Genomic DNA, 24,214 nt, shown 5'->3' on the forward strand with positions numbered 1-24,214 from the left:
TGCGCGAGAGAGGGAACAGCAGTCCAACCAGATCAGATTGCAAAAGATTGATAGAGAGAGCTGTTCTGTTAATAAGTAGTTTTATGGAAAATATGACAGGCAGACTAAATACAAATAAAAATTAAGGATGAACACCAGCTGAAGACAATGCAGCTGAAGATGGAGATACAAAAACCTGAATTTTCACTTGGATAGTTCTCGTTTTGCACCTGTTCTGCAAGTCCAGCGCTGACTGAGTAACGGCGGCTTGGGCCAAGGTTTGTGGTGCGATTCAGCCTCGTCAGAGCTCCGTTTCACCTGCGCTCGCAAAAGCACCTGAAAACGACAGAGAGAGAAGAGAGAGAGAAATCAAAGAAGGATGAAGAAATTCAAAAGAAGCCTTATCCTTTTGCTGAAGACGAAGGAGTGGTTTTCTTCAGTATTAGATTAGCAACAAAGAAGGAGGAGTTGTAGTGGCAGATGGAGAGAATGCCTCAGTTTGGTTAACAGGGATACTGGGCGAGAAGATACCATCTTTTAGTTCTGCAACCTGGTGTAGGACAAGTAATCATAAAGGTAAGATATGGAGAGAAAACTTTAACCTGAAGTTGGGGCCTGAATGTATTATCACTCTGTGTCAAATATCATTGCTCTGTGGCATTGGAAACAGCAATTTCTACTTTTAAGCATTCCCAGCAGAACCAACCAGACATTCTGCTGAAATTCAATCAGAATTATTTGAAGTAGTTGTTAAAAATCCTTGAATTAGACTTAACCAAAGTCAGACATGTCCCCACAAACCCAGAACTCTCGATATGAGCAATGCCACGCAATGATACCTGACCTGATAAGTGTAAGCACCACAAATTGAAGTAGTAGTTTAATTGTGTCATGTAAAATCCACAGAGCAGGTACTGTGTTATAGAGTATAGCTTAAATTGAGCACAAATTAAAATAAATGTAGTATTATAGTTTGTGTGGATTTTTCCACCAGAAACCTTTCATGCAGGCAGGGTTAATTAATTTAATTATGGCATCAGATTCTGGACTCGCCAAGAAGGCCTTCCCTGCTGATATCACAGCAGGATATCGACACGCTTCCAATTCGCACAGGGTTAAAACAAAAGTAATAAAAATAAGCTGGTATTTACTTTGATCCAAATCACCTATTATTATTCAGTACAATAGGAATGCAGAGCAAGAAAGTCTAAAAGCATTAAAATGAGGAATAAACATGGTTTAATCACGCACAGCAGAAACTCTGATTTACCAGTTTAGTCTACACACCAAACTGGTAAATGTGTTAACTTTGTGAGTTTCTGATTTGGGTTATTATAAATCATGCTTATGCTTAGTCATGCTTATATGCTATTTAATATAGCTGTGCATATATATATAAAAATGGGTCAAATTAAACAGGCAATTTTAGCTTTTCACTTTCAAACATGGTTTACATCTAATTGCATAATTAATGGCATAAATTAAATGAATTAGTTTGTTTGTTTCAAAACACAAGCGGTTGTCAATCAACCGAAGCATAAATCCAGTCAACGTAAATAAATAATCTGTCTGCCTTACATTTAAATAACTCAATATTGTGGGAGTTGAGGACAGCAAGTATCAAGGGACCAGTGGGCTGTTTCAGGTGGTGCACTTTTCTGCCTGTGTATAAAGAAATCACTGATGTGCAGGTACAAAGGAGACACAGGATGAAGAGAATGAACATTATGCAATCCTGCCCGAGAGTTCAATGACCTCATCTCGCTTTTTATCTCGGCTTAGTTCAGTTTGACATAATGTACGAATAGTTTTGTATTAAAACTAATGTTGTCAGAGTTTTTTACCGTGATCAATAGACGTCACTTCATATTTGAAATTGCAGAGTCTGGGTTTAATATGGATGATTCAGCTTGTGAAAATGGGTACAAACAATTAAAATAAATTGCACAACTAAAGATCAAAAAAGCCCAGAGTGAAGCTCACATGTGGGAACGATCAATCAGTGGGAACCAGGTGTTTGAACAGTGGAATAGCTACAGGTGCAGCTGTAAAAAACCACTAATGTTGTTCTACTTAATAAAGCAGCTGTTCTAACAATGTGTGAAGGCGATTCAGTAATTTATGTTACGTTTATCAGTCTTATAGTATAATTCAATGCACCAAGCACCTAAGATGGTATTTCAGCACAGAGGATGACTTACATACAGTCCAGCCTCCGGTGTTGGTAACTGTTTATAGTTTTACTATTTCTGTCTAGCAGTTAGTCACTGGTGCACCTGAAAACACCAAAAAAATAAAAAATAAGATGTTCAGTTGTTTGCATAACATATTTCAGACAGCATCTCTGCATGTCGAGGTGGTGTCACTTTCTATAGTAAAATACTTGCGGGTCACTTGAGACGAGACGGTTCCACATGGTGAGCTATAGGAAAATACAATGACACCTGAGCCTCGGCTCTTCCTTTACAATGGCCTTGGGAGGTGGGCTGGGATCATAGTTCCTCAGCAGCTCAGTTTTCTGCGAGCTTGTCTTGAGATGAGGTGCCCTCTCCAAGTTCACTTCATTGTTGCCCCCCCAATCCCTTCTTTTATTTTGCACATCCAATTATTCATTCTATTCATCCTAATCAGCAGGCAAGCTTATTATCTCCCCCAGTCGCTCCTCTCAACTCCCTAAGAACACACACGATGGGCGAGGTCACAAAAAGGTTACACAAGAATTTTATTGAATTTGGTGCAAATCACTTTCTGTGCCCTGCCTTTTAAAGGAAAGATGTGTGTTGTTTGGTCAAAGATGTTTTTCAGACTTAAAGTGCTTTAAACACAGGACAAAACAATATGCAAAAAAAATGCACTGCTAATAGCCTTCCTCTGAGATAATGTCATGCTGCATGTTGCGTAAGATTTACATTTTAATGCTGACTTGATATAGGAATTAGCAAAAGATAATAAAGGTGCAATAAAGATGATCCCAAATAAACAAGCAATATGTAGAACCTGTTGCAACTTCCAGACTGACTGACATGATCCTCAACTAATGCAATATATATATGTGTGTGTGTGTGTGTGTGTGTGTGTGTGTGTGTCTATCTGTAAATAACAAACGTAAGGTTGCTATTTTTAGCTGTGCTCTTCTGGGAGTGTAATGCAACATTTGTCGAAAGCAAACATGTAAAAATAGCATATTTGTTTTCCTGACACGGAAAAATTTACCTCATTGGACAATTTAAAGACCGTGCATGATGTAATTGGGCTAGAGATCAAGAGAACTTACACCTGAAAAGAGTGTGAATGAGAGCAGCACGTAGTGTGAGTGTTAGGCAGACGGCGGGACACCTGGGATTTGACATTGCACATGACTGAACTCTCTAGTCTTCAGGGCCCAAATCATGAAGGCAGACACACAACGGATGTGGCCAGGCGATAAAAGCTGTCTGCACCCAGAGGGACCCCGGTAAACTCCCATGGGTCAAACTTCTTAACCCTCAGGCTCGACATCCAGCTCAGTGGCCAGGTTATCTGCTGCCAGACAGTCATTTTACAGCTCTACTAATTGTGATCCATTTTATCCCACTCTGACATTTCTACACTTACAAAGTTTAAAATATCAACTTATCATGTGTCTACCTCATCATATTGTTGTAAGCTCAAGTTCTACCATATAATTAAGAATTATTATGCAATACCGGGCACTGTACCAGGAGAAAATCCTCTACCTACTTGTATGCTGCAGAAAGAGAAGAGAATATGAACCTGCAGCACCCTCACAACATGATTAATAACCCTGGAAATTTTACAGAATGGGGCCAAATAAATAGAGCCAGTCTTTATTAATCTCTTTATATAGCATCTGGAATTGCATGTCCATTGAATCAGTGGCACACATACCCTTAGGAGTTTAAATAAACAAGTACTACCCCATCCAGTCCCCTGGCAAAAGCAGCATGCTAAAAGGACAATGGCCTCAAAAGAAACAATGGAAGAATTATACTCATAGACTGTTTATACTACTTTGTAGGATTCCTTATTACTTAATGGCCTCTATTATGATTAAACTTTGGCCAATCTCTTATCTAAAGCATCTTCTTGTGCTACTTATATTTTTAGATCTCTTCCTGGAAGTTCTTTTTGGATCACTTAGACAGGTTTCTATGATTTGACAACAGACCTCAAAATTGTATAGAGCAAACTTGTCAGTGTCTTTCATGACGCTGGCAGTGTGTACCAGCGTCCCATTTCGGGAGTCTCGTGGCTACACTAGCGAAATGTTTGTTCACAACCTGGATCAGTCGCTAGATGTGGCTGCACCTTCATCAAGCCTGAAAAATTGCAGTTTTAACACACTTTTGCCCAGTGTAGAAGCACAAATTAATATGGCAACATAATGACACTTTCACTGAGAGATCTTTAAAAAAAAAAAAAAAAAAAAAAAAAAGCAGCCGACCTCAAAATTGGCTTGAGGATCTTACGATCCGCAAAATTTAAATCAGGTGAGGCTTTTGATTTTAATGGTCCTGTTGTCATAACTTTTTGAACACTGCTCATTCAACAGGCATCCTCATTCTATTAAAAAGAACAATTAGGAGCAGTGACTCATACAAGAGTTAATTTGTTCATTAAGTAATAATAAACATCTGGCAGGGAAAGGCCTCCACTTCTTTATAATTTGCAAGAGAAAAGCAGAGGAAATGCTAGTTGACAGAAGTGGATGTGCTGTGAGGCCAGCTCCTCACTTACCCAGTCGACATCAAAAGACATGAGGGCCCTTGAGTGTGGACCAATTGGATTTTGAGTCGTGAGGTTTAGAGAAAGGAAGATGGATCCTACTACTACAGCTTGTACTAGGAAGCACAACAGAAACAATACTGCTACAAGACTGAAAGTCTTTTTTTTATTTATTCAGCATAGATTTGGGAGTCTACAAACTTAACAGAAGATGGACTCTAGCAAGACTGATTTATTGCACTGATTAAGAGACACGTGGACATAGAAACTAGTGATAACTTGAAATTTTACAGAAGGTCAGTGTAGTTTTTTTTTTTTTAAATAAAAGCATGTTTAATGCTGTGAAAGGTAATGATATCAAGTCCTGAAAAAACATTGTCATTCAGATAAATACATGCACAATACAGAGCCAAGTCGTTGTAGGCTTAAATACACATTTCACTGTCATTTTCTGGACAAAAAAGTGGTTATACATGTATCATTTAAAAGCTTTAATAATGAATATCTAATTTCAAATACAGAAATAAATAAACAGAAAGATGTTCAGGCATATTCTCCTCTTCTGATTTTTTTCTGCAGGGATTGGATTAATACACAAGGCTACCAACCATCCACCTAAATGACTCACTGACATGCAACTGAGCCAGTGATCAAGCTGTGAAGGGGCCTTGATCACACACTGGGACTCCAGGTCTGCCCTTCTACTCTAACCCTGCAGCTGGAGGGGCCGTCAGGAACATGAGCGTGGGAAGAATCAATCGCTACAGCATTGTGTCATCTGAAGAAGAGGGTCTGCGCCTCACTACCATGCATGGTATGAATGGATTTGGCAATGGCAAGATTCACACACGCCGCAAGTGCCGCAACCGCTTTGTGAAAAAGAATGGCCAGTGTAATGTGCAATTTGCCAATATGGACGATAAGTCGCAGCGCTACATGGCCGACATCTTCACAACGTGTGTTGATATCCGCTGGCGATGGATGCTTGTAGTCTTTACTCTTGTGTTTGTTGTGTCTTGGCTGGCCTTTGGCTTAGCTTTTTGGGTTATAGCTTTGCTGCATGGAGATCTGGACAACCCAGCTGGAGATGACAACTTCACTCCATGCGTTCTACAGGTCAATGGATTTGTGGCTGCCTTTCTATTCTCCATTGAAACGCAGTCTACCATAGGTTATGGCTACCGCTGTGTGACTGAAGAGTGCCCAGTAGCCGTCTTTATGGTGGTCTTTCAGTCTATAGTTGGCTGCATCATTGACTGCTTCATGATTGGCGCCATCATGGCCAAGATGGCAAGGCCTAAGAAGCGAGCACAAACGCTCTTGTTTAGCCACAATGCCGTCATTGCCATGCGGGATGGAAAGCTGTGTCTAATGTGGAGGGTAGGGAATCTGCGCAAGAGCCACATTGTTGAGGCCCACGTCAGAGCCCAGCTCATCAAACCTCGGATAACTGACGAGGGGGAATACATCCCTCTAGACCAGATAGACATTAATGTGGGCTTTGACAAAGGCCTGGATAGGATTTTCTTGGTTTCACCTATCACTATTCTACATGAGATAGATGAGGAGAGCCCCCTTTTTGGGATCAGCAAACAGGACTTGGAGACCGCAGACTTTGAGATTGTTGTCATCTTGGAGGGAATGGTTGAAGCAACCGCCATGACCACCCAGGCTCGCAGCTCCTACTTGGCCTCAGAGATCCTTTGGGGACACCGGTTTGAGCCTGTGTTGTTTGAGGAGAAGAACCTGTACAAGGTGGATTACTCTCACTTTCACAAAACTTATGAGGTGCCGTCCACCCCCCGCTGCAGTGCCAAGGACATGGTGGAAAACAAGTACCTAGTCCCCAGCTCTAATTCTTTCTGCTATGAAAACGAGCTGGCCTTCCTTAATCGTGACGATGAGGAAGAGGATGTAGGTGGTGGAAGCAGAGCACTGGCGAACCTCAGTCCAGACCGAAATAGCCGACCTGAATTTGAACGCATACAGACCACCAGGGTGCTGGATCAAAGGTCATATCGTAGAGAATCGGAAATATGACCTCTACACTTTGACCTGAGGGTCAAATTTCAATAACTTTATTAAGGGTAAAAATGCAGAACAATGCAAAGTGCCATAGGAAAAGCTGACTACTGTGAAAGAGTGTAAAGGTGACAGGACAACAATAAAGGGACTTTACTGGAAGAAATGGGTAAAAGTGGGTGTATGCAGCTTGGCAAATTGTGGTAAAGAATGTCTACAAACAAGGAAAAAGCTAGAGGGATACCTTCTTCCTTTATGGAAACTTGAATCTTTTTTCACACGGTCATTTTGAGTTTAGAGTGTTAACTGATAGAGCATCAAAAACCTTTATGACAAAACCTTATAATCAAACCTTAGGTGTAAATACATTTATTAGATAAGTTATGTTTTGTGTGCAGTATCAGTTTCCAAAAACACTTTTAAAATTAAAAGTTGCTATTTCAAATTGTTCTTGAGATCAAAGATAATGTTGGAAGGCTTCTCTTAAGCTCTCTTCGAATTGCTGCGATTTGCTGGAATTGCATTCAGTGACACATTGAAAATTTGTGCACCACAGCATTCAGATGCAATGAGCCATGATAAAACATCTGACCATGAGTCACTGAGAACAACAAAAGTCTACAACTTCATTTGAAACCCAAGCTAGGGACCTAGACAAGAATATAAAGGAAGGTGTTAAACAGAAATGACACTGTATGGACTCCCTATTTATAATGACCTAATTCCTCTTACAAGCTAACAAACCACGATTTGGCTGCCTACAGATATGATAACATTTGCAAATGAGTTCAACTAAGAAGTCAAGTAAAACAAAACTTAATCACTAATTTTAGACAATTGTGCTACAGGTGGCAATATCAAAGTTTGTATTAATCAAATTAATAAATAAACAACCCTTAAAAATGCACACTGAAGTGCTCTTTTACTTTTTCCACTTGCTTGTCCATGTGACAAGCAAAGATCAGCTAAAACCTTTATGTTATCACTACTTTATCCTGAGTTCTCTCAAGACAAAACTGGTATAAACTGACTACAGTTAATGTTTTTTTTAAATGGATCTATGCATATTAACCTATCAGGGGACAAGCATCCTATAGAGCTAAGTGTGTGAGATAAAATTATCTAAAGGCATTGGTTCAACCAATGCCCAATGCTTAAAAAAACAAACTGAAATTAAAAACATATGGTGTCAATTTCCAAAGGTAACTGCTACTGAAGTTTATTTCACCAGAGTTAAATTAAATTTACAGTAAACTGACTGTCAGAAATGGATAAAGGAAGACTGCTTGATAGATTTATTTTGTCTGAGAGTGGGCCTGTGATTAGGTAAAATCACAAATGTAAGATTTAGTTGTTTGCATCCTAAATGAACAAGCACCATAAAGTCTCCAGTATACCTGCCGCAATGGTTGCTTCGCTCGCTGCTGCAACCTCGTCTCACAGTCTCTTGTATTTAAACTCGCTGCTGCATTATTCTCTCGAATGATATTTGCCGCCACTCATACAACATCACCACATAAGCGCTGATATAGGAGGAGAAGAAGTCAAAACCAGAAGCCAAGACTTTGTTGAGTGTTTTTTCCACAAACTCTCAAACCTTTCCTGCATCTCCCTCTGTATATCTGTGTGTCTCTGAGCTTCTGTGGTGGAGTATCATTAAGATGGCGGTAAAAGCCGACACGCTCATACACTCGTGTCTTCACCCAAGCTGCGAGCAGCCACGGCGTCACATGTCAGGTTACAAAAATTGAGAGGTATGCAACCAGCACAAGGTACATAACAGATCATGTGACATCAAAATCAGCGTGCGACACCAGCGACACAGTGAGCATAATGACCCCATAAGGCAGATGAGTGTGTGTACAACACTTTGTGCTTTTAGATTAAGTTTAAAATACTCAAAATGTATAAACTAACTTTACAACCAGTCTGACATTTCTATTCATTTTACATCAACAGTGGTTACATTTGACTACTGTTGTTATAATGTAACTAAGAGAGCATATTGCGTTTCAAACTATACTTGGATTGTAGATTTACATGGCAACATTTTATTGATGATACAACAAACTGATCCTTCATTAAGCTGAAAGGTCAGACGTCCAACAGTAACACAAAGAAAAAAAGACAGTGTTCCCTTTTTTAATACTTGACTTTTGCTTTTAAAACAATACATACTATAGACAGCTAAATGCAGTTTAGCAATATGCTAATAAATGAGTTAAGACACTGGAGGGAGTTCAGAATAGAAGCAATAAACACTGAAGCACACTTTTTTAAAAATGCGCTTATTCATGTTCATTCACAGATAACAAATAAAAGGTTTTGTGCAAGGATAATGACCATAGAGGGTTTTTTTGTTTGTTTTTGGAGGGGTTTTTTTTGTATTTTACTTATTATAAAACTTGTAAAAAAAATAATTTCTCATGATTGATACCAAAGTAGTGGAGTGTAGCCTGGACTTAACTTGTTAAGTAATTGCTCCCACCTTAATCTTCCAAAACCAGTTCAGACAGAATGGGTAGATAGGCTCTAAGAAGGAGTTTGAGTCTCCAGTTTGCATATTTAAATCATTTCTAAAACTATATCAAAACATACAGTATATATCTGTCAAATAAAAATCTAAAACCAAATCAAGTAATCTTTTATTTGTAGTTTGCTACATAGAGAGTAGGTTGAAGTAAATATATAGAATTATTAAGCATGACAGCTTTTTTCTATGGCATTGACAATAAGATTTGAAAAAGAGCCCTTATTCTATACCATGCCAATTTATCATCCAAACCTCAACATGTTTATGTCATAATACTTATAAAGTTCAGCTTAATTATTACCTCAGTAAAATGTGTATTTCATGGTCCTATTCAAAAAATTATGGCAAACATAAAAGATTCTATATGTGCAAAGAAGGAGATTTAGGTCTCATTCACACAGGCCTAGAGACCAGTTGGTGGCCACTGAGCAGCCACTAGTATCTAGGAAGAAATTTGTATTTTCTAACCGGTTATTGGTAGGTGCAGGAGGTTGTTGGCTGTCGTTGGGGGAAATTGGTCACAAAGAAGTATACGGTGCTGCATTTAAAATCTCCTTGCAATTGCTTCAGTTACAAGCAGATTGCCTTTGTTGTCTGTAGTTTGCACGCTGTCTGCCAACAATCGCCGACTATTTGCCAAGCAGAAAATAAATTGTGCGAACTTCGATCCAAATTGGCAAACACATAACATTTGGCTTCAAATTAAAAATACCTTCAAAGGTAAATGCTCTCTCTTGCAACCTGTCAGCAACCAAGGCTATCTGCTAACAAAACAATCACAATGAGGACGGGTAGAGCACCTTCTTTATGACCGATTTCACCTGGCAATAGCTAGGAACCTCCTGCAACCCCTCACTAACTGGTTAGGAAACACCAGTTTCTCTAGCAACCAGTGGTTGCCAAGGGTCACCAGCTACTGTCTGTGCCTGTTTGGCTGAGGCCTTAATTTATTTAAAGAAATAGGAAATAGAAAAGAGGAACCATAAAATGGTTATTATGCTGGTCACAATGACTAATGTTTTCAGTTAAGATGTCATATGTGTGAGTCTAAGATACTTCTTGGCTATATGTTGCTTTTTTTTGTAGGATGTAGTGAAACATAAATAGATTTTTGGGGGCTTATAAATGAAGCATCCTTTACCTACCCTGAACATTCATTTGTTCATTACCTTCTGGGAAGGTTTTGCACACTGATGTGTGAAGCCTCTGCACCTACTCACGAAACTTTAGTGATAAAAAAAAAAAGGTGAAGGGTCTACAGCTTCCACGCTGCATTAAAGAGATTCAATAAATTCAATTTCTACTGAATATTTTTTTTTCAAAGATTGTTTTTAATTTTCATGTTGCCCACCTGAGCCCTTAAAAAAGAAGCACACACTAAAGTTTTAGCTAAATAAAACATTTATAGTGTAAAAAGAACAATGATTATAAAAATGATAATAAGGAGCAGCCAGGATGAACAACCTGCTTATTTTTATACAAAGTTGTTGGGGTTTGTTTTTTTTTCATAGAATACAACAATCAATATTTATCTGTTTTTACCAGAGCACTACGAGAAAAATCACACTGAGAGGCTAAAATGTAATTCTTGTCTTAGTTTTCAAATTTTCACTTTCTGTTGTTTCCTTTCTGCACAGAAGTTCATGATTAAACAGGTATTTCTCTTAAAGGGATGATTGGAAAAACCTTTGACCTCTGTAGAAGTCTTCCTATGTCCAGCAAAATGTCTACTGGGCTTTTTATTTTAATTCAAAGTCATTAAAATTATTCAATTAAAAACAATGTGAATTTTTTTCATCTCTTTTGTTTCTTCATCCCTACCAAGTGTGGTCTGTGATGTATTGAAATGTACAGTCCAATTCAAACCTAGAGTTTCCTCAAGCATGCCCTCACATGAGGTAATAGATCACCACGAGGGGCGTGTGAAGAAGAGAGATCAAGCTTCGTGTCACCACAGTCAGATAACTTCCTGGGCTTGGGCCAATTATTCAAGAAGGCTCATCAATTAACCACTGTGACACACAAACAACTATCGGGGCCAGAGGCCTTTTGGCCCTGGGGAATTGAGCAGGAGGCCTGCAGCTGACTTTTTCATATCAATATGGCAATAACACATGACTTTGCTACAAGCGAGTAAAAAGAAACCTTACTGTTTTTCATAGAAGACAAATTGATATAACACAGTAGACAAAGTACACGTGTTACTAAGAAGATGGATGATAGTTTCAGCATCTTGGTATTGTGCATGCTGACTTGTTGTCATGAATTACACTGTGACATGAATAGTACTGAACATCATTAATGTTATAAGTAATAACTCTCATTTTCTTTCTAAAATACTTTGAAGTTTTCTTTTAAGTTTAAGGCCTTCCAATGTTGATTAAAGCCCAAACAACACTGAATAAGTTTGTCACTGATATTTGAAAGGGAAAAATCTGAATTATCTAAAGTAATTTATTTTGTGGGGGTCCTTAAATTTTTTCCATCCATCTTCTTCGATATCCAATTCAAAGTTGGGGGCTGGGGATGGAGCCATCGCAGCTGTCATTGGGTTAAAGGAAGGTACAGCCTTCACATACAAAATAACCAGGCTAAGTAACAAAGTCATTGTAAAATAATATCAGCCAATGTTGTTGCCCAAGTACATGTAAGAGTTTTTTATTTTTTGTATAAAACATTTGAAATTGGGAATACAAGTTTCATAAACAATATTGTGCAACTGTTAACAGTTGCATTGCTGGTGGTTAGTGAGCTGACATAATTCTTCAGAGCTATCACAAAGATCGCCTCCTAACAAGACACACAGAGTGTGCAAAGCGGAAGTTAAAAATACAATAGTGGCATACTGACAACAGCAGGTACACTGAAAGAAAACATGTCTGATACTGTATATTCATGTATATAAAAAGTACAATTTCTATCGCAGAGCTAACATAAAGAGTTGAAATAAACTGAACTGATATTTGACAGGTAATTAATATTATCTGTAATTTGAATGAGATCTGTGGCTATAAGTTGGGGTGACTAAGTCACACACATTGAGGTCCAGTTATAGGGTTAATGTTGCTGACCGCTGGTTGTGCTGAGATCAGGCATTGGGCCTCAGCACTAACTGACACCGGGATCACAGAGGCTATACTGAAAGCTTTTGCCAACTTTGATTATATAACATGGACTAGGGAGTGTATGTTGTGCTTTGCATTGCTTAGTATCATAAATACAAAGAAAATGTGACACTTTACTTATAGTGATAAACTGTAACATGGGTCGTGGAAGCCAGTTAAACTTAACACTGAAAATGAGCCGTCTTTAGAGGGCTGGGATGTCAAACTGGTGTACTTCCTCAGTAGGATTAGACATCAAGAGGTCCTGGATAATTAAGGGCATGTCAGGATAAAATGTAGCCTACTGGGACAGAGAGACTCCGACTTCAGTTTTAATTATCCTGAGCAACTGAAATCCCATTGAATTCTTGCTATGCTAAGTATTTTGTGGCCTCCGTTTATCCACCCTAACAAATTGCTCAAATTTCTCAAGTAAATTTTGCTCTCACTTATTTAGTCATATTTAAACACATATGACAATGTATCACGAGATCAAAATTATTAGCTAAAAGTAATTTTCCAAGTCAGTCTTGCTCGGTCAGTGCTGGGATGTGAGGTTTTATTTCTTGTAAGGTTGGTAAATTATGATGAAATAAAAATTGTTTTGTATTTTTATAGCTTTAACTGTAGAATATGCCACTATTAACCTAAAATTGTGGTAAAACAAAAATGCACTATCTGTTAATTCTAAAATATTCACGTAGTAGGTGTTAGCGCAGTGGTTAGCGCTGATGCCTCGCAGCAAGAATGTCCCGGGTTTGACTCGACCACCCAGACAGGACCTTTCTGTGTGGAGTTTGCATGTTCTCCCAGTGGGTTTAGGTACTGCTGCTTTCTACCACGGTCCAAAGACATGCAGTCAGTGGAGGATAGGTTTATTTAACAAAAACTGAACCAAAATGCAAAAGCTATGTGTGGACAATTAAATAAACCCCATGATTCAGTAGCAGTGAATTGAAGTATTTACTTTCTGCATGACTTTATCAGTCTCTCACATCTTAGTGGAAGAATTTTGACCCACTCTTCTTCACAATGTTGCTTCATTTCACTGCAGTTTGTGGATATTTATCCACAGCTCTCACTACAGCATTTCAGTCGTGCTAACAACAGACTTTGACTGGGTCATTACAACAACCTGTTTTTTTTCTTTTTCAGTCATTCTGTTATAATATTCTGCTGAGCTTGAGATCACTGTCCTGTGGCATGACTCAGTTTCTGCCTCATATTTGACTCTAGATTACTTTGGTATACAGAGGAGTTAATGGTTGACTCAGTGAATGTAAGATACCGAGGTCCTGTGGCTGCAAAAAAACCCCAAATCATCAACCGTCCACCACCATGCTTGACAGTTGGTGTGAGGTTTTCATGTTTTTATACTATGTTTGGTTTTTGGCAACCTTAATGTTGTGCATTATGACTAAATGGGGCACTTTTTCAAAACTCTTGTGGTTTGTTCATGCAATTTTGCAAAATCAAGTTATGCTGCAGTGTTCTTTTAAGATAGAAACAAAAAAAATCACATTTACAGTGTAATGAATGTTAACATTTAACAACTTTAAGCTAACAGAGGCCTGTAGAGTCTAAGGTGTAGCCTGTGGGTTTTTTGCAGTTTCTCTGAGATTTGTACGGTCTGACCTTGGGGTGAATTTGCTGGGATGTCCACTCCTGGCAGTATTGGCAACTGTCTCAAATGTTTTCCACGTGCAATAATAAATCTCAGTGTAGAATGAAAAACTTCAAATGGCCATACAGTTCTTCTCAGATTGATTGGAAACAGCAGTTGCTTCTTTAAAATCATTAATGACGTATTTCCTAGTTGGCATTTTGCTGACACAGACCTGCATGCTTCAGACCTGCAAACTGCCAAATCGTCTGCTTTTATAGAGGTGCTCACACTTCCCCATGATCAGTTAATCAAGTGCATTTGATTATCATCACCTGGCTGATTCTCTTAACTCCTCTGGAAGCAGTAAGGGTGTATTTACAAGTCCAGACTTCACTTTTAATGAAATGCTGTGGCGGGACCATAAGACAGCTGTGCATGAACAAATGCCCACGTACGTCAATGAAATTAAACAATGTTGTAAAGAAGAGTGGGCCAAAATTCCTCCACAATGATGCAAGAGACTGATAAAGTCATTCAGAAAACAATTACTTCAAGTTATTGCTGCTAAAGGTCTTTCTAGAAGCTAATGAATCATATGCTGTATACTGCGCCCGCATTTTGGATTAGGGTTTGTTAGACAAATAACGACACAGTGTAATATTTCATGCTTTGTAGCTCATCTTTGATTGTAATACCATCATTTTAAAACCTGCTATGGACCAGATGATTTTTTTATTGCGTCCTGATGTATAAAACAGTTTATTTCAAACACATCTCAACATGCATAACCTAAAAATGTAAAAGAAAAATGACTATAAACAGCATATGCTTTTGTTACTATTACAATACACCACCATTAATTGTTGTATTTTGTAGTGCAGTGGTTAGCTGTTATCAGGTCGGCACCTGCTGCCATTCTGTGTGGAGTTTATAGACCAAAGGTTGAGTCTAAACTGGCTGTAAGTGTTGATGTTGTCAGTTTCTGCGTGTTAGCCCTGTGGCTGTCAATCGGTTCAGGGTGAATCCCACCTCTCACCCAGTGCTAGCACGGATAGGCTTCAGCCTACGATAGATAGCTAGATAGCTAGATAGATAGAACGGCTTGAATTATGCAACAGACTTGACAACCTGGATCCCATGGGAATGTCCCCTCTGTGACTCCCAGGGAATAGATGATGAAGCCAGCTGGGGTCTGGACAGAGACATTTACTAATATGATCTAAAAAAGTAGAAAAACTTACACCTATTAAAATGTAATTAAACTATATGAAAGGATGCAAGACATAGCCTGGCTAGGATCTCTGCCACCTAGCCCATATAGACTAGTTATAAATAATGCTGGAACACATTCCCTGTAGGCTGAATTGCTGATGACAGTAAAATGAGGGAAAACTGTGTTGAAGCAGCTATATAAAGCTCTTTGGTGTCAAACCACATGTGGCTCTAATCCGTAGCCAACATTTCAATATTAGAAGTACTCTCGATTAGCTGCTGTGGTAGTATCACTCAATGAAAGATACTTCTGAAATCTGTGTTACTATGACTGAGAATGTTACTAGATGGAATTTAAGTAGTTCAAAGCTCATTGAATGCTGCAAAAAATGGTTAATATAACGTTATATAAAAACAGACAAAGATTTAATATGATAGCAGCAACATAATCTAGAGGCAGATATTACTATATTAAAGTGAGGTATAAATAAATATATCCTATAAAGACACGCAATGTATTTTTACAAGCAGACACTTCACAACAGTTTGTATGCCAAAGCAGTCTCTAGTCAGACAAATGAAAATAAAACCAGTTGAAAGCGCTGCTGAGTTGACAGTACAAACTGATCCTGAAGTGTGACTGGACTTTATCCAATTACTGAGATGTGTTTTGTAGTTGCCCAAATGGAAGAGACACAACAGCCTTATCCTACAACCCATCCTTGTCATCCTGTGTAAAAAGCCCACGGCTGTAAGCCGTGCACCAGTAGACATTAAAAGACCTCATAGATTAAAAAGAATAATGAATGCAAGTGCCATACCTAACTACAGTCTAAAATTATTGTTTAAAATATTGAAATTTAACATTTTTGCTATCTACAGGTATCTTGTTAGTGCTACAGTCATCAGTTGCATGTTGTAGTTCCAAGTTGTTTTTTTTTCTTAAAGCGTGGGATATTTTACTGATATTTTGTGCTCTTTGTCTGTTCTATAAATGCTGTAATACAAACACTAGAAATGGCAAAATTTTGAAATTCTCTATTATGTCAAATGAGAAGTTTATTGTTTTCTTTTAGCAAAGTTATTCTCCTCAACTTCTCTATGCACACCAATACGACAATTCTAATATGGGTTAAAACCACTCAACACATTTAGGCTTTTAGACATGGTCAAGGCAGCCTGATGAAGTCTAAACTCAGGATCAGAATGAAGAGGAAAAGTGATTTTGGAGGTGGCATGGTTGTTGGTGCCAGACGGGCTTGTTTCAAAAACTGCTCATTTGCTTGGATTTTCCCACACAACCATCTGTAGGGCTCACAGAAAATGGAATGAAAAGAGAAAATATCAAGAGAGCAAAATTTCTCTGGTTGAAAATGTCTTATTTATGTCAGAGATCAGAGGATGGGCAGACTGGATGGCAATAGCAACTCAAACAATCACTTGTTAAATCCAAGGTTTGCAGAACAGCACCTCTTGTACAGCAACCTGAATCTTGAAGCAGATGGGCTACAGAGGCACTCCTGTCAGCTAAAAACAGGAAACTGAGGCTAAAAAAACTGGACAATGATTGGAAAAACATTGCCTAGTCTAATGAGTTTCCATTTCTGCAGCAACATTCAAATTCTAGACTCAGAATTTGACATAAACAGCATGAAAGCGTGAATCCCTCCTGCCTTGTGTCAATGATTTAGTCTGGAGGTAATATAATGGTGTGGGGAATACTTTTACTTTTACCAACAAAGCGTCACTTAAGACACCACCAGAGTGTTGTTCCTGACCATGTTGGTCCATTTATGACCACAGTGTACCCATCTTCTGATGGCTGCTTGCTTCCAGCAGGATAACACACCATGTCACAAAGCTCAGATAATCTCAAACTGCTTTCTTGAGCATCACAATGAGTTCACTGTCCTCAAATGGACTCCACAGTCACCAGATCTCAGTATAACATAGCATGAAGCTCTCATGTCAGTATGGACCAAAATCCCCGAGGAATGTTCACCTTGTTAAATCTATGCCATGAAGAATTAAGGCAGTTCTGGAGGCAAAGTGGTTTCAACCCACAACTAACAAGGTGTAACTAATGAAGTGGAAGGTGAGTGTTTAGTGCATATTAATTTGTTATAGTGTTATTTACTGCAACTGTGCTTTCCCTATGTACATTGTTTGCATTACAAGAGTGGGTCAGCAAATTTAGAAAGCCTCCCCATACACGTTATTCCCAAAGTCGGTTGCCATGGCTTTAACAGCTTTAACCAGATGTTCATGTCTCTCACTTTATTGTTCACCTATGTTAAAGTTGCTGTTTCTACATCACCCTCCAGAAAGACTTTCATTTTGAGTTCAAACCTGAGAGAAAGAAGCTGTATGCAACATTAAATGTACTGACACATTATGTGCCTTACCTTCTCTTGGTTACAGTAGTTGCCTCTAGTCTATCCTGATTCATGAAGCAACATCACTGGACAACCTGAGGGGACAGGAGAGGGCCACTCTCATTTCCTGGTTCTGAACCCTTGGTAATTATCTTGGTGTGCCCAGAGGCCCCAGGAGAGAATGAATGACAGTAATGTTGTGTTTTTTAAAAAAAAACAGAATAGAGAAGTATAACAGATATAAAGATCTAATAGAAACACATGCTATGAAATATCACATTTATTTAGTTCTGCTCTTTCATAGGGATCATTATCTCCTGCCTCTCTGTGCACCCCATACAGGTGGATGATTATGGGTTATTAAGCAATTGGCCCTAATGGATTTAATAAATTGATTACACAAAACACAACGCAACACATAATCCACATAGTTTCATTGTTAATTGCTGGTGTTTGGAGATAGTAGCTTGTGTTTATCTCATTATTATGTAGCTGAAAGGTATTGGTGGTGTTGAGAGAATTAAAAAAAATTAGTTTGAAGAAATAATAAGCATCTGAAAATAATACTTCTAAAAACTATGGGCCATTTTCAAAATTAGATAAGTTGTCAATACAGGGTTCTTTCATAGTGAAAGTATCTACATCCAGGTAATCCTGAGAGACTTTGAGCACCACAAACTAAAAACTAGTGAGTCCCGTTATAATGGGATTACTCAATAGCTTACATAGAAGAAAAATAAGAGTCAGCAAAACTGGGTCTGTCCCGGCAGTGAAGTCATGAGAACAGACACAGAGCTGTGACTTCAGTCTCTCCGGTCTCCCCAGGGGTAGACTCAGATCTCTCAGTACCCTCCACTAATGCAGCTCTCCACTATGTAGAAGGCAAAGGGGATAAGATCACTCTGCCCAAATTCACCGCTGCACACACACACACCTCAACTTCATAATCTCTCCAACCCTCACCTACCAAGACAACGCCAGGACGCATGGATCATCTCTTGCTGGCTGGCACAGGGCCGTCCCAGGACACAGACTTCGCTCTATCAGGACACCGTCTCCAGTGTCAGGCAGAATGAGGGTCTTTGTAGTCATAAACTCAATACAGGATATTCCCTAACAGAAGTAGTTGGGTGGTTTTGATATAGAGAACAGTATCCCTTTTAGCAAGAAACACAACTGAGTTCAAAAGTTAAAAGGAGAAAGAGAAACTCCTGCCTGAGTAGAATTTTTTTAAATACCAGTGCCACTTTCAGCATTGTTCTGAATATATTTTCTTCTTGAGCATGTGCTTTGTGAATAAACAGATTTGTTTATTTATTTAAATCTAAATAAAGGAGCCATTTCCACATTTCCACATAGTTTATTTCACCCCTGTTTCTTTCAGGTTTTATAAGAGTGTGAACTGTTGTAAAGACACATGTCCTGTTTTGCTTTTTTTCCACCTCAACATTCTGACATAATAAACAAAATCCTGCTGAAAGGGACTGGACTGGCACACACAAAAGAGCTACACCGAGGTAGTGAATCACACAGCTGAATGAGGTGGTTATGTAAGACAACAATGCATTTCACTGTATGCATGGATGAAATAATCAAAGAAAATAAATTCAACTTAGTTATATCAGGTATAACTTATGTCATCACTTTACAGCTAACAGTACAAGAAAAATTAGGTTAATGTGGAAACAAATGACACCAGTTGTTATTAAGTTAAGCGTCTGTTTAGTTTGTATACATATATATATATATATATATATATATATATATATATATATATATATATAGATAAGTGTATTAGAAAGACTTGTTCTAAAAACTAAAACTTCTAAAAATACCTAAAGTAAAAGCACTTACATAAGGATTCATTTCAGAATATCACCAATTCAATATTGTGTAAACAAGTTTAATATGGTAGTTGTAGCTAGTTTTAATTGGTCTTCATACTGCTGAGTAATCTAAACCTAGCTAAAATCTCCGATAAATAAGGTGGTGTATAGAGTCCTGTATTTGCCTCCAAAATTTAAAGGAGTAGAAACAAAAAGTTGCATAACACAAAAATACTAAGTCATGCCTCTGCAAGAACTATACTTTCCTTCATTTTCACTAACAAACAAAACAACACTGCAAACGGCTAACAAGACATCACAGGTGTCACGCTAAAATAGCTGTTTATATTAGAAAATTATTCAGTTCTTTGGTTTCATGTTTTACCCTTAACTGGAAGGCACAACAACAGTTTTGCTGCCTTCATTTCCTTATGTATGGAAAAGGTATAAATTCTAAGGTCGAGCTTTGATTCTTACCTTTGTAAACAGCGACATCTGCTGCTAGTCGAGCGGAGCTCTGCCGGTATTCCCCTTCAACCAATCCGCGCGAAGAATACTGAAACGTCAGGAGGTTAACCAATGAACGGGTACGTCTTTCAAAACAAAAACGTCGATTCTTGCGTTGTGAAGCTGGGGTCCTATAAACAAATGTATTTTAGCGTAAGCTTCTAAAAACTCAAAGCGTCAGGTAGGTATCAGATTTAGCACCCTTTTGTAGACTCGTTTTGGTGTTAATTTATTGTGAAAACTGTTTGTTTTCGGCATCAGACAGGAGAAGTTTTCTTTAACTATTTCATTAGCAAATAGCATAAGCTAACGTAGCTAGGGAATAGTGTAAAATAAGCTTGAGTGTTACAGCGTAAAAACGAACAGTGACTGAATTGTGGCCATTTTTATTGATGTTTTTTCCTCCGCCAGGATGAAGATGGTCAATTTGAAGCAAGCCATTCTGCAGGCTTGGAAAGATCGTTGGAGTGATTACCAGTGGGCCATCAACATCAAGAAAAACTTCCCAAAGGGAGCTACATGGGACTATCTCAACCTTGCAGGTTGGTAGTAGTCTGTTTAAGTATACCGGTTCTTGTGTTTTCTAAAGTTGCTCTAACTGTTCCTTGTATATAATTCAGAGGCGTTGATGGAGCAGGCGATGATTGGACCATCCCCTAACCCACTCATCTTGTCTTATCTCAAATATGCCATAAGTTCACAGGTGAGATAAAGCACTGTTGTATTTTAAAAAAGCAAATGAAAACGTGTGAAACTGAGAAGATTCTCTAACCTTGTTGGTTGTTTTGCATGTTGCGATTTGTCTCCTCTCTTGCCATAGATGGTGTCTTATTCCAGTGTGCTTATGGCTATCAGCAAGGTAGTTTTCTGCATGACAATACTCAATGCAAAATTATTTTTACTGTAAGAAAATGTTAATGATCTTAATACTTGTCTTTTCTGTGACAGTTTGATGATTTTTCCCGGGAGCTCTGCGTCAAGTCACTGTTAGAAATAATGGACATGTTCTGCCATCGCCTTAGGTATGTTAAGTGTTTCTAATGTATCTGCATTAATCTAATTCACGTCTTTTAAAATTCTGATTGATGCAGAAATGTTTTATTAGAACCAAGGTATGCAGAAGAGCATCTCTAAATGCACAACACATCAAACAACACAACAAACCATGAAGCGGATGAGATCCAGCCCTGTACTAGCAAGGTGTACCTAATAAAGGGACCAGTGAGTGTGCATCTTGCTTAAAATGTCACTGCTTCTTGTCTCTTATTGATCCAGCTGTCACGGAAAAGCAGAGGAATGCATCGGGCTTTGTCGGGCTCTGCTGGCAGTGGTAGTGTGGCTGGTGCAGGGCTGTGCGTGGTACTGTGAGAAGCTCAGAGAACTGGGTCCATCAGCCAGCACAGAGACCAGTCTTGGAGCCTGCCAGGAAAGGCTCCAGAGTTTGATGAACAGCACCAAGAACAGAGCTTTAGTCCACATTGCCCGATTGGAGGACCAAGGTATATAAGTGTGTGTGGGTATTTGTTTACACATAGGGTTGTGCTCAGTGAAGTCTGGCTGAGATCTGCTGATGTATCAGTACGTCTATATAGTGTGTAAATTACCTGAGGCTCTATTAACATGCTCTCAAAGTTTGTTGGCAGTTTATTTGCCTTTTAATATTAAGTCATTCTAAGGCAAACACCTGCATATGCATGGGATCTGGCAATTGTTGAAATTATTGCCATTCAGCCATAGTGATACAAAAATGTCACTTAAGCTAAAACTGTCATTTTTGGCCAAATCTTTAAAGTGTGTTTTTGTGCCGATCGTGGCATCTAAACAGTGTTTCTGCTGCTGCTTTTTCTCCAACAGGTTCCTGGAGCAATGTAGAGCAAGCTGTGCTTAATTTGATAGATGGTCTTAGTAGTGTGAGTAACTCAACGCTGCTTACTAAATTAGAGGAGAGCTTGTCACTAGTAAAAAGGTGAGGCTGACACATTAATACAGAGCAAATGATCCTCCTAAGCTTTAATTTGACAATAGTTTCAAGCCTCCCATCTGACTTCTTTGTGCCGATTTCTCCACTCTCTTCTTCAGTATTCCCATGATGCTGTCTGAGCAGAGTGACCCTCCAGTTCATGCCTCCTTTCCATCAGTTCATGCCTTCATCATGCTGGAAGGGACTATGAATTTGACAGGAGAGATACAGCCGCTGGTGGAGCAGTTAATGATGATCAAACGAATGCAGGTGAACATTAAGCTGTGAAAAAAATCAAACAGTAAAAATTTAGACTGACAGATTTTATAGGACAAAGGAATTTCATTACACACAGAAAAGAAACATTTCAGCTTTTGGCCAAAATATTACACAGCCTTTCCTGGTGAGGTTTTGTGTGATGTAAATGGAGTGTTTCTGTTCCCATCAGCGAATTCCTGCTCCCCTTTTTGTCCTGGAGATATGGAAAGCTTGCTTCACTGGCCTCATTGAGTCACCAGAGGGCACAGAAGAGCTTAAATGGACTGCCTTTACGTTCCTTAAGGTAAGCTCTACTTCAAAGAAGAAAACTTGGTCCTCTGTTGTCTTTTTCTCTGCCTTTTGCTGCCTTTACTTGCTGTTTATATCATTAACTGCTTCCTTGACTCTGTTTGTTGTGGATTTTTAGTTTAGAGAAGGAATAGTGTGCCAAATTTTGTGCAGTGATTTTATAAATCTCCCCTCTGAGCTGTCTGCATGAAACTAATTTGGTAGTAATATTACTGTCTACACTCCACAGAAATCAGATGAAATTAACTTGTGATTTCTTCATCTCAGATCCCGCAAGTTCTACTCCGACTAAAGAAATATCCTCAGAGTGACAAAGGACAGGTAAAGTAAATGCCTGACTGATCTTTGTATTGTAAGTTAACACCCAGATATTGAGCGCTGCGTGTGTAATGTCATAAACTGTCTTTGTCACTTTCAAATGTGCAAACGTTGCATTTCCCAGGATTTCATGGAGGATGTGAACATAGCATTTCAGTATTTACTTAAGCTTACGCCACTCCTGGACAAAGCAGATCAGCGATGCAAGTAAGTGCTCGTAAATGTCACTGGAGATGCCCCTGATCTCAAAATAAGATTATATACATAAGAAAAGCAGTTATAGCTACTAAGCCTGGTTCTGCCATAGGCTTCTTCCTGTTAAATGGGAGTTTTTCCTTCCCACTGTCGCCAAGTGCTTGCTCATAGGGGGTCATCTGATCATTTGGGTTTCTGTGTATTACTGCATTACCTTATAATAAAAAGTACCGTGAGACGACTGTTTTTGTGATTTGGCACTATATAATTGAGTTGAATTGTTTAAAGTGTCTATCGTTAGAATTATTATCTATTTTCCATTTACCATCTTTTATTCTAATAATAGTATAGCTGTTTATGTTTGCCTGTATATACCAAGTTCAACAATGCTTCCAATTTTTTTTCCTTTTGCTTCTTTACGTAGCTGTGATTGCCTTGGAATGCTCCTGACAGAGTGTAATAAACTGGGGCTGCTATCGGATTCAAATACACTTACCCTCACTTCAAAGCGGTATGGGTTTCTCTGCTATCAGAACACATGCAATTGTGGATATTTTAGGAAAAAGATTGCCTATATTTCTTTTTTTAATCATATTGATGAGAAATGAGAATGGAATTTTATCCACTGTATTCATGTCATTTCCCCCAACTCCTCCATCCTATCTCCATCCTCTTCCCGTCCCTTTATATCCTTCTCCCCCTGCAAATTTGATTCAGGACCGAGGACAGGGAGTTCGCCCCCAGGCTAAAGACTGCAGAAAATGCTAACATCCAGCCTAACCCAGGCCTCATCCTGAGGGCCGAGCCCACTGTTACCAATATTCTCAAGGTAGCACCCCATAACCATGTTTGAATCGTGCATGTTTTTAATTAATATATATCAAAATGCAGATGTAGTGTTGGCATTGACAGAAGTGCCAAAGAAGCTTCGGAGAATCATGTATATGATTGTAAAAGTGAGCCACAACCAATGAAACCTAATGTCTGAAAATATCAGAATCAATGTGTTTTAAAGGTCACAACATTACAACAGGTTAGTGTTTTTAAAAAAAAAAAATGAGTATAAGTTTTCCATCTTTGTTCATTAGACAGTAGATGCAGACCACTCTAAGTCTCCTGAGGGTCTGCTCGGTGTTCTTGGCCACATGTTGTCTGGGAAGAGCCTGGATCTGCTCCTGGCTGCAGCAGCAGCCACTGGGAAACTCAAATCCTTTGCCCGGAAGTTCATTAAGTGAGTCAATTACGCTTTTGAACTTTTAGTAACAAGAACTTTGTAAGACCGGCA

General features: G+C 38.7%; 2 protein-coding genes and 1 long non-coding RNA gene across 4 annotated transcripts in view; 2 read left to right on the forward strand and 1 right to left on the reverse strand.

The window, feature by feature from the left end:
- LOC102077447 (uncharacterized) lies at positions 1–19,949 on the reverse strand. Its single transcript, XR_265745.4, has 4 exons — positions 19,860–19,949; positions 18,524–18,669; positions 17,587–17,651; positions 1–315 (listed from the first exon to the last, which is right to left on the reverse strand). It is a non-coding gene; the product is annotated as an uncharacterized LOC102077447 (long non-coding RNA).
- Positions 312–11,038, forward strand: kcnj12a (potassium inwardly rectifying channel subfamily J member 12a). The gene is made up of 2 exons (XM_005448197.4): positions 312–555; positions 5,284–11,038. Exon 2 carries the CDS (start codon positions 5,443–5,445, stop codon positions 6,742–6,744), a length of 1,302 nt encoding a protein of 433 aa, XP_005448254.1. The 5' UTR covers positions 312–555; positions 5,284–5,442; the 3' UTR covers positions 6,745–11,038.
- The window catches only part of med24 (mediator complex subunit 24), a 13,488-nt gene continuing 9,213 nt past the window's right edge, over positions 19,940–24,214 (forward strand). The window contains exons 1-14 of one of the 2 annotated variants that reach the window (XM_003438752.4): positions 19,940–20,070; positions 20,301–20,431; positions 20,510–20,592; positions 20,710–20,748; positions 20,838–20,911; positions 21,165–21,388; positions 21,744–21,855; positions 21,969–22,119; positions 22,298–22,411; positions 22,684–22,737; positions 22,859–22,941; positions 23,354–23,440; positions 23,647–23,758; positions 24,018–24,160. In XM_003438752.4, coding sequence (XP_003438800.1) covers positions 20,302–20,431; positions 20,510–20,592; positions 20,710–20,748; positions 20,838–20,911; positions 21,165–21,388; positions 21,744–21,855; positions 21,969–22,119; positions 22,298–22,411; positions 22,684–22,737; positions 22,859–22,941; positions 23,354–23,440; positions 23,647–23,758; positions 24,018–24,160 — 1,406 coding nt within the window. In that variant the 5' untranslated portion in view covers positions 19,940–20,070; position 20,301. The remainder of the gene's footprint in view (positions 20,071–20,300; positions 20,432–20,509; positions 20,593–20,709; positions 20,749–20,837; positions 20,912–21,164; positions 21,389–21,743; positions 21,856–21,968; positions 22,120–22,297; positions 22,412–22,683; positions 22,738–22,858; positions 22,942–23,353; positions 23,441–23,646; positions 23,759–24,017; positions 24,161–24,214) is intronic. The other variant, XM_005448196.3, reaches the window with a different exon arrangement.

This window comes from Oreochromis niloticus, linkage group LG8 (assembly GCF_001858045.2).
Source record: "Oreochromis niloticus isolate F11D_XX linkage group LG8, O_niloticus_UMD_NMBU, whole genome shotgun sequence".
NCBI classification, from domain to species: domain Eukaryota; kingdom Metazoa; phylum Chordata; class Actinopteri; order Cichliformes; family Cichlidae; genus Oreochromis; species Oreochromis niloticus.

Bases quoted from the DNA above. Each gene is read 5' to 3' on its own strand.
- kcnj12a (XM_005448197.4), top strand. From the start codon at position 5,443: ATGAGCGTGGGAAGAATCAATCGCTACAGCATTGTGTCATCTGAAGAA.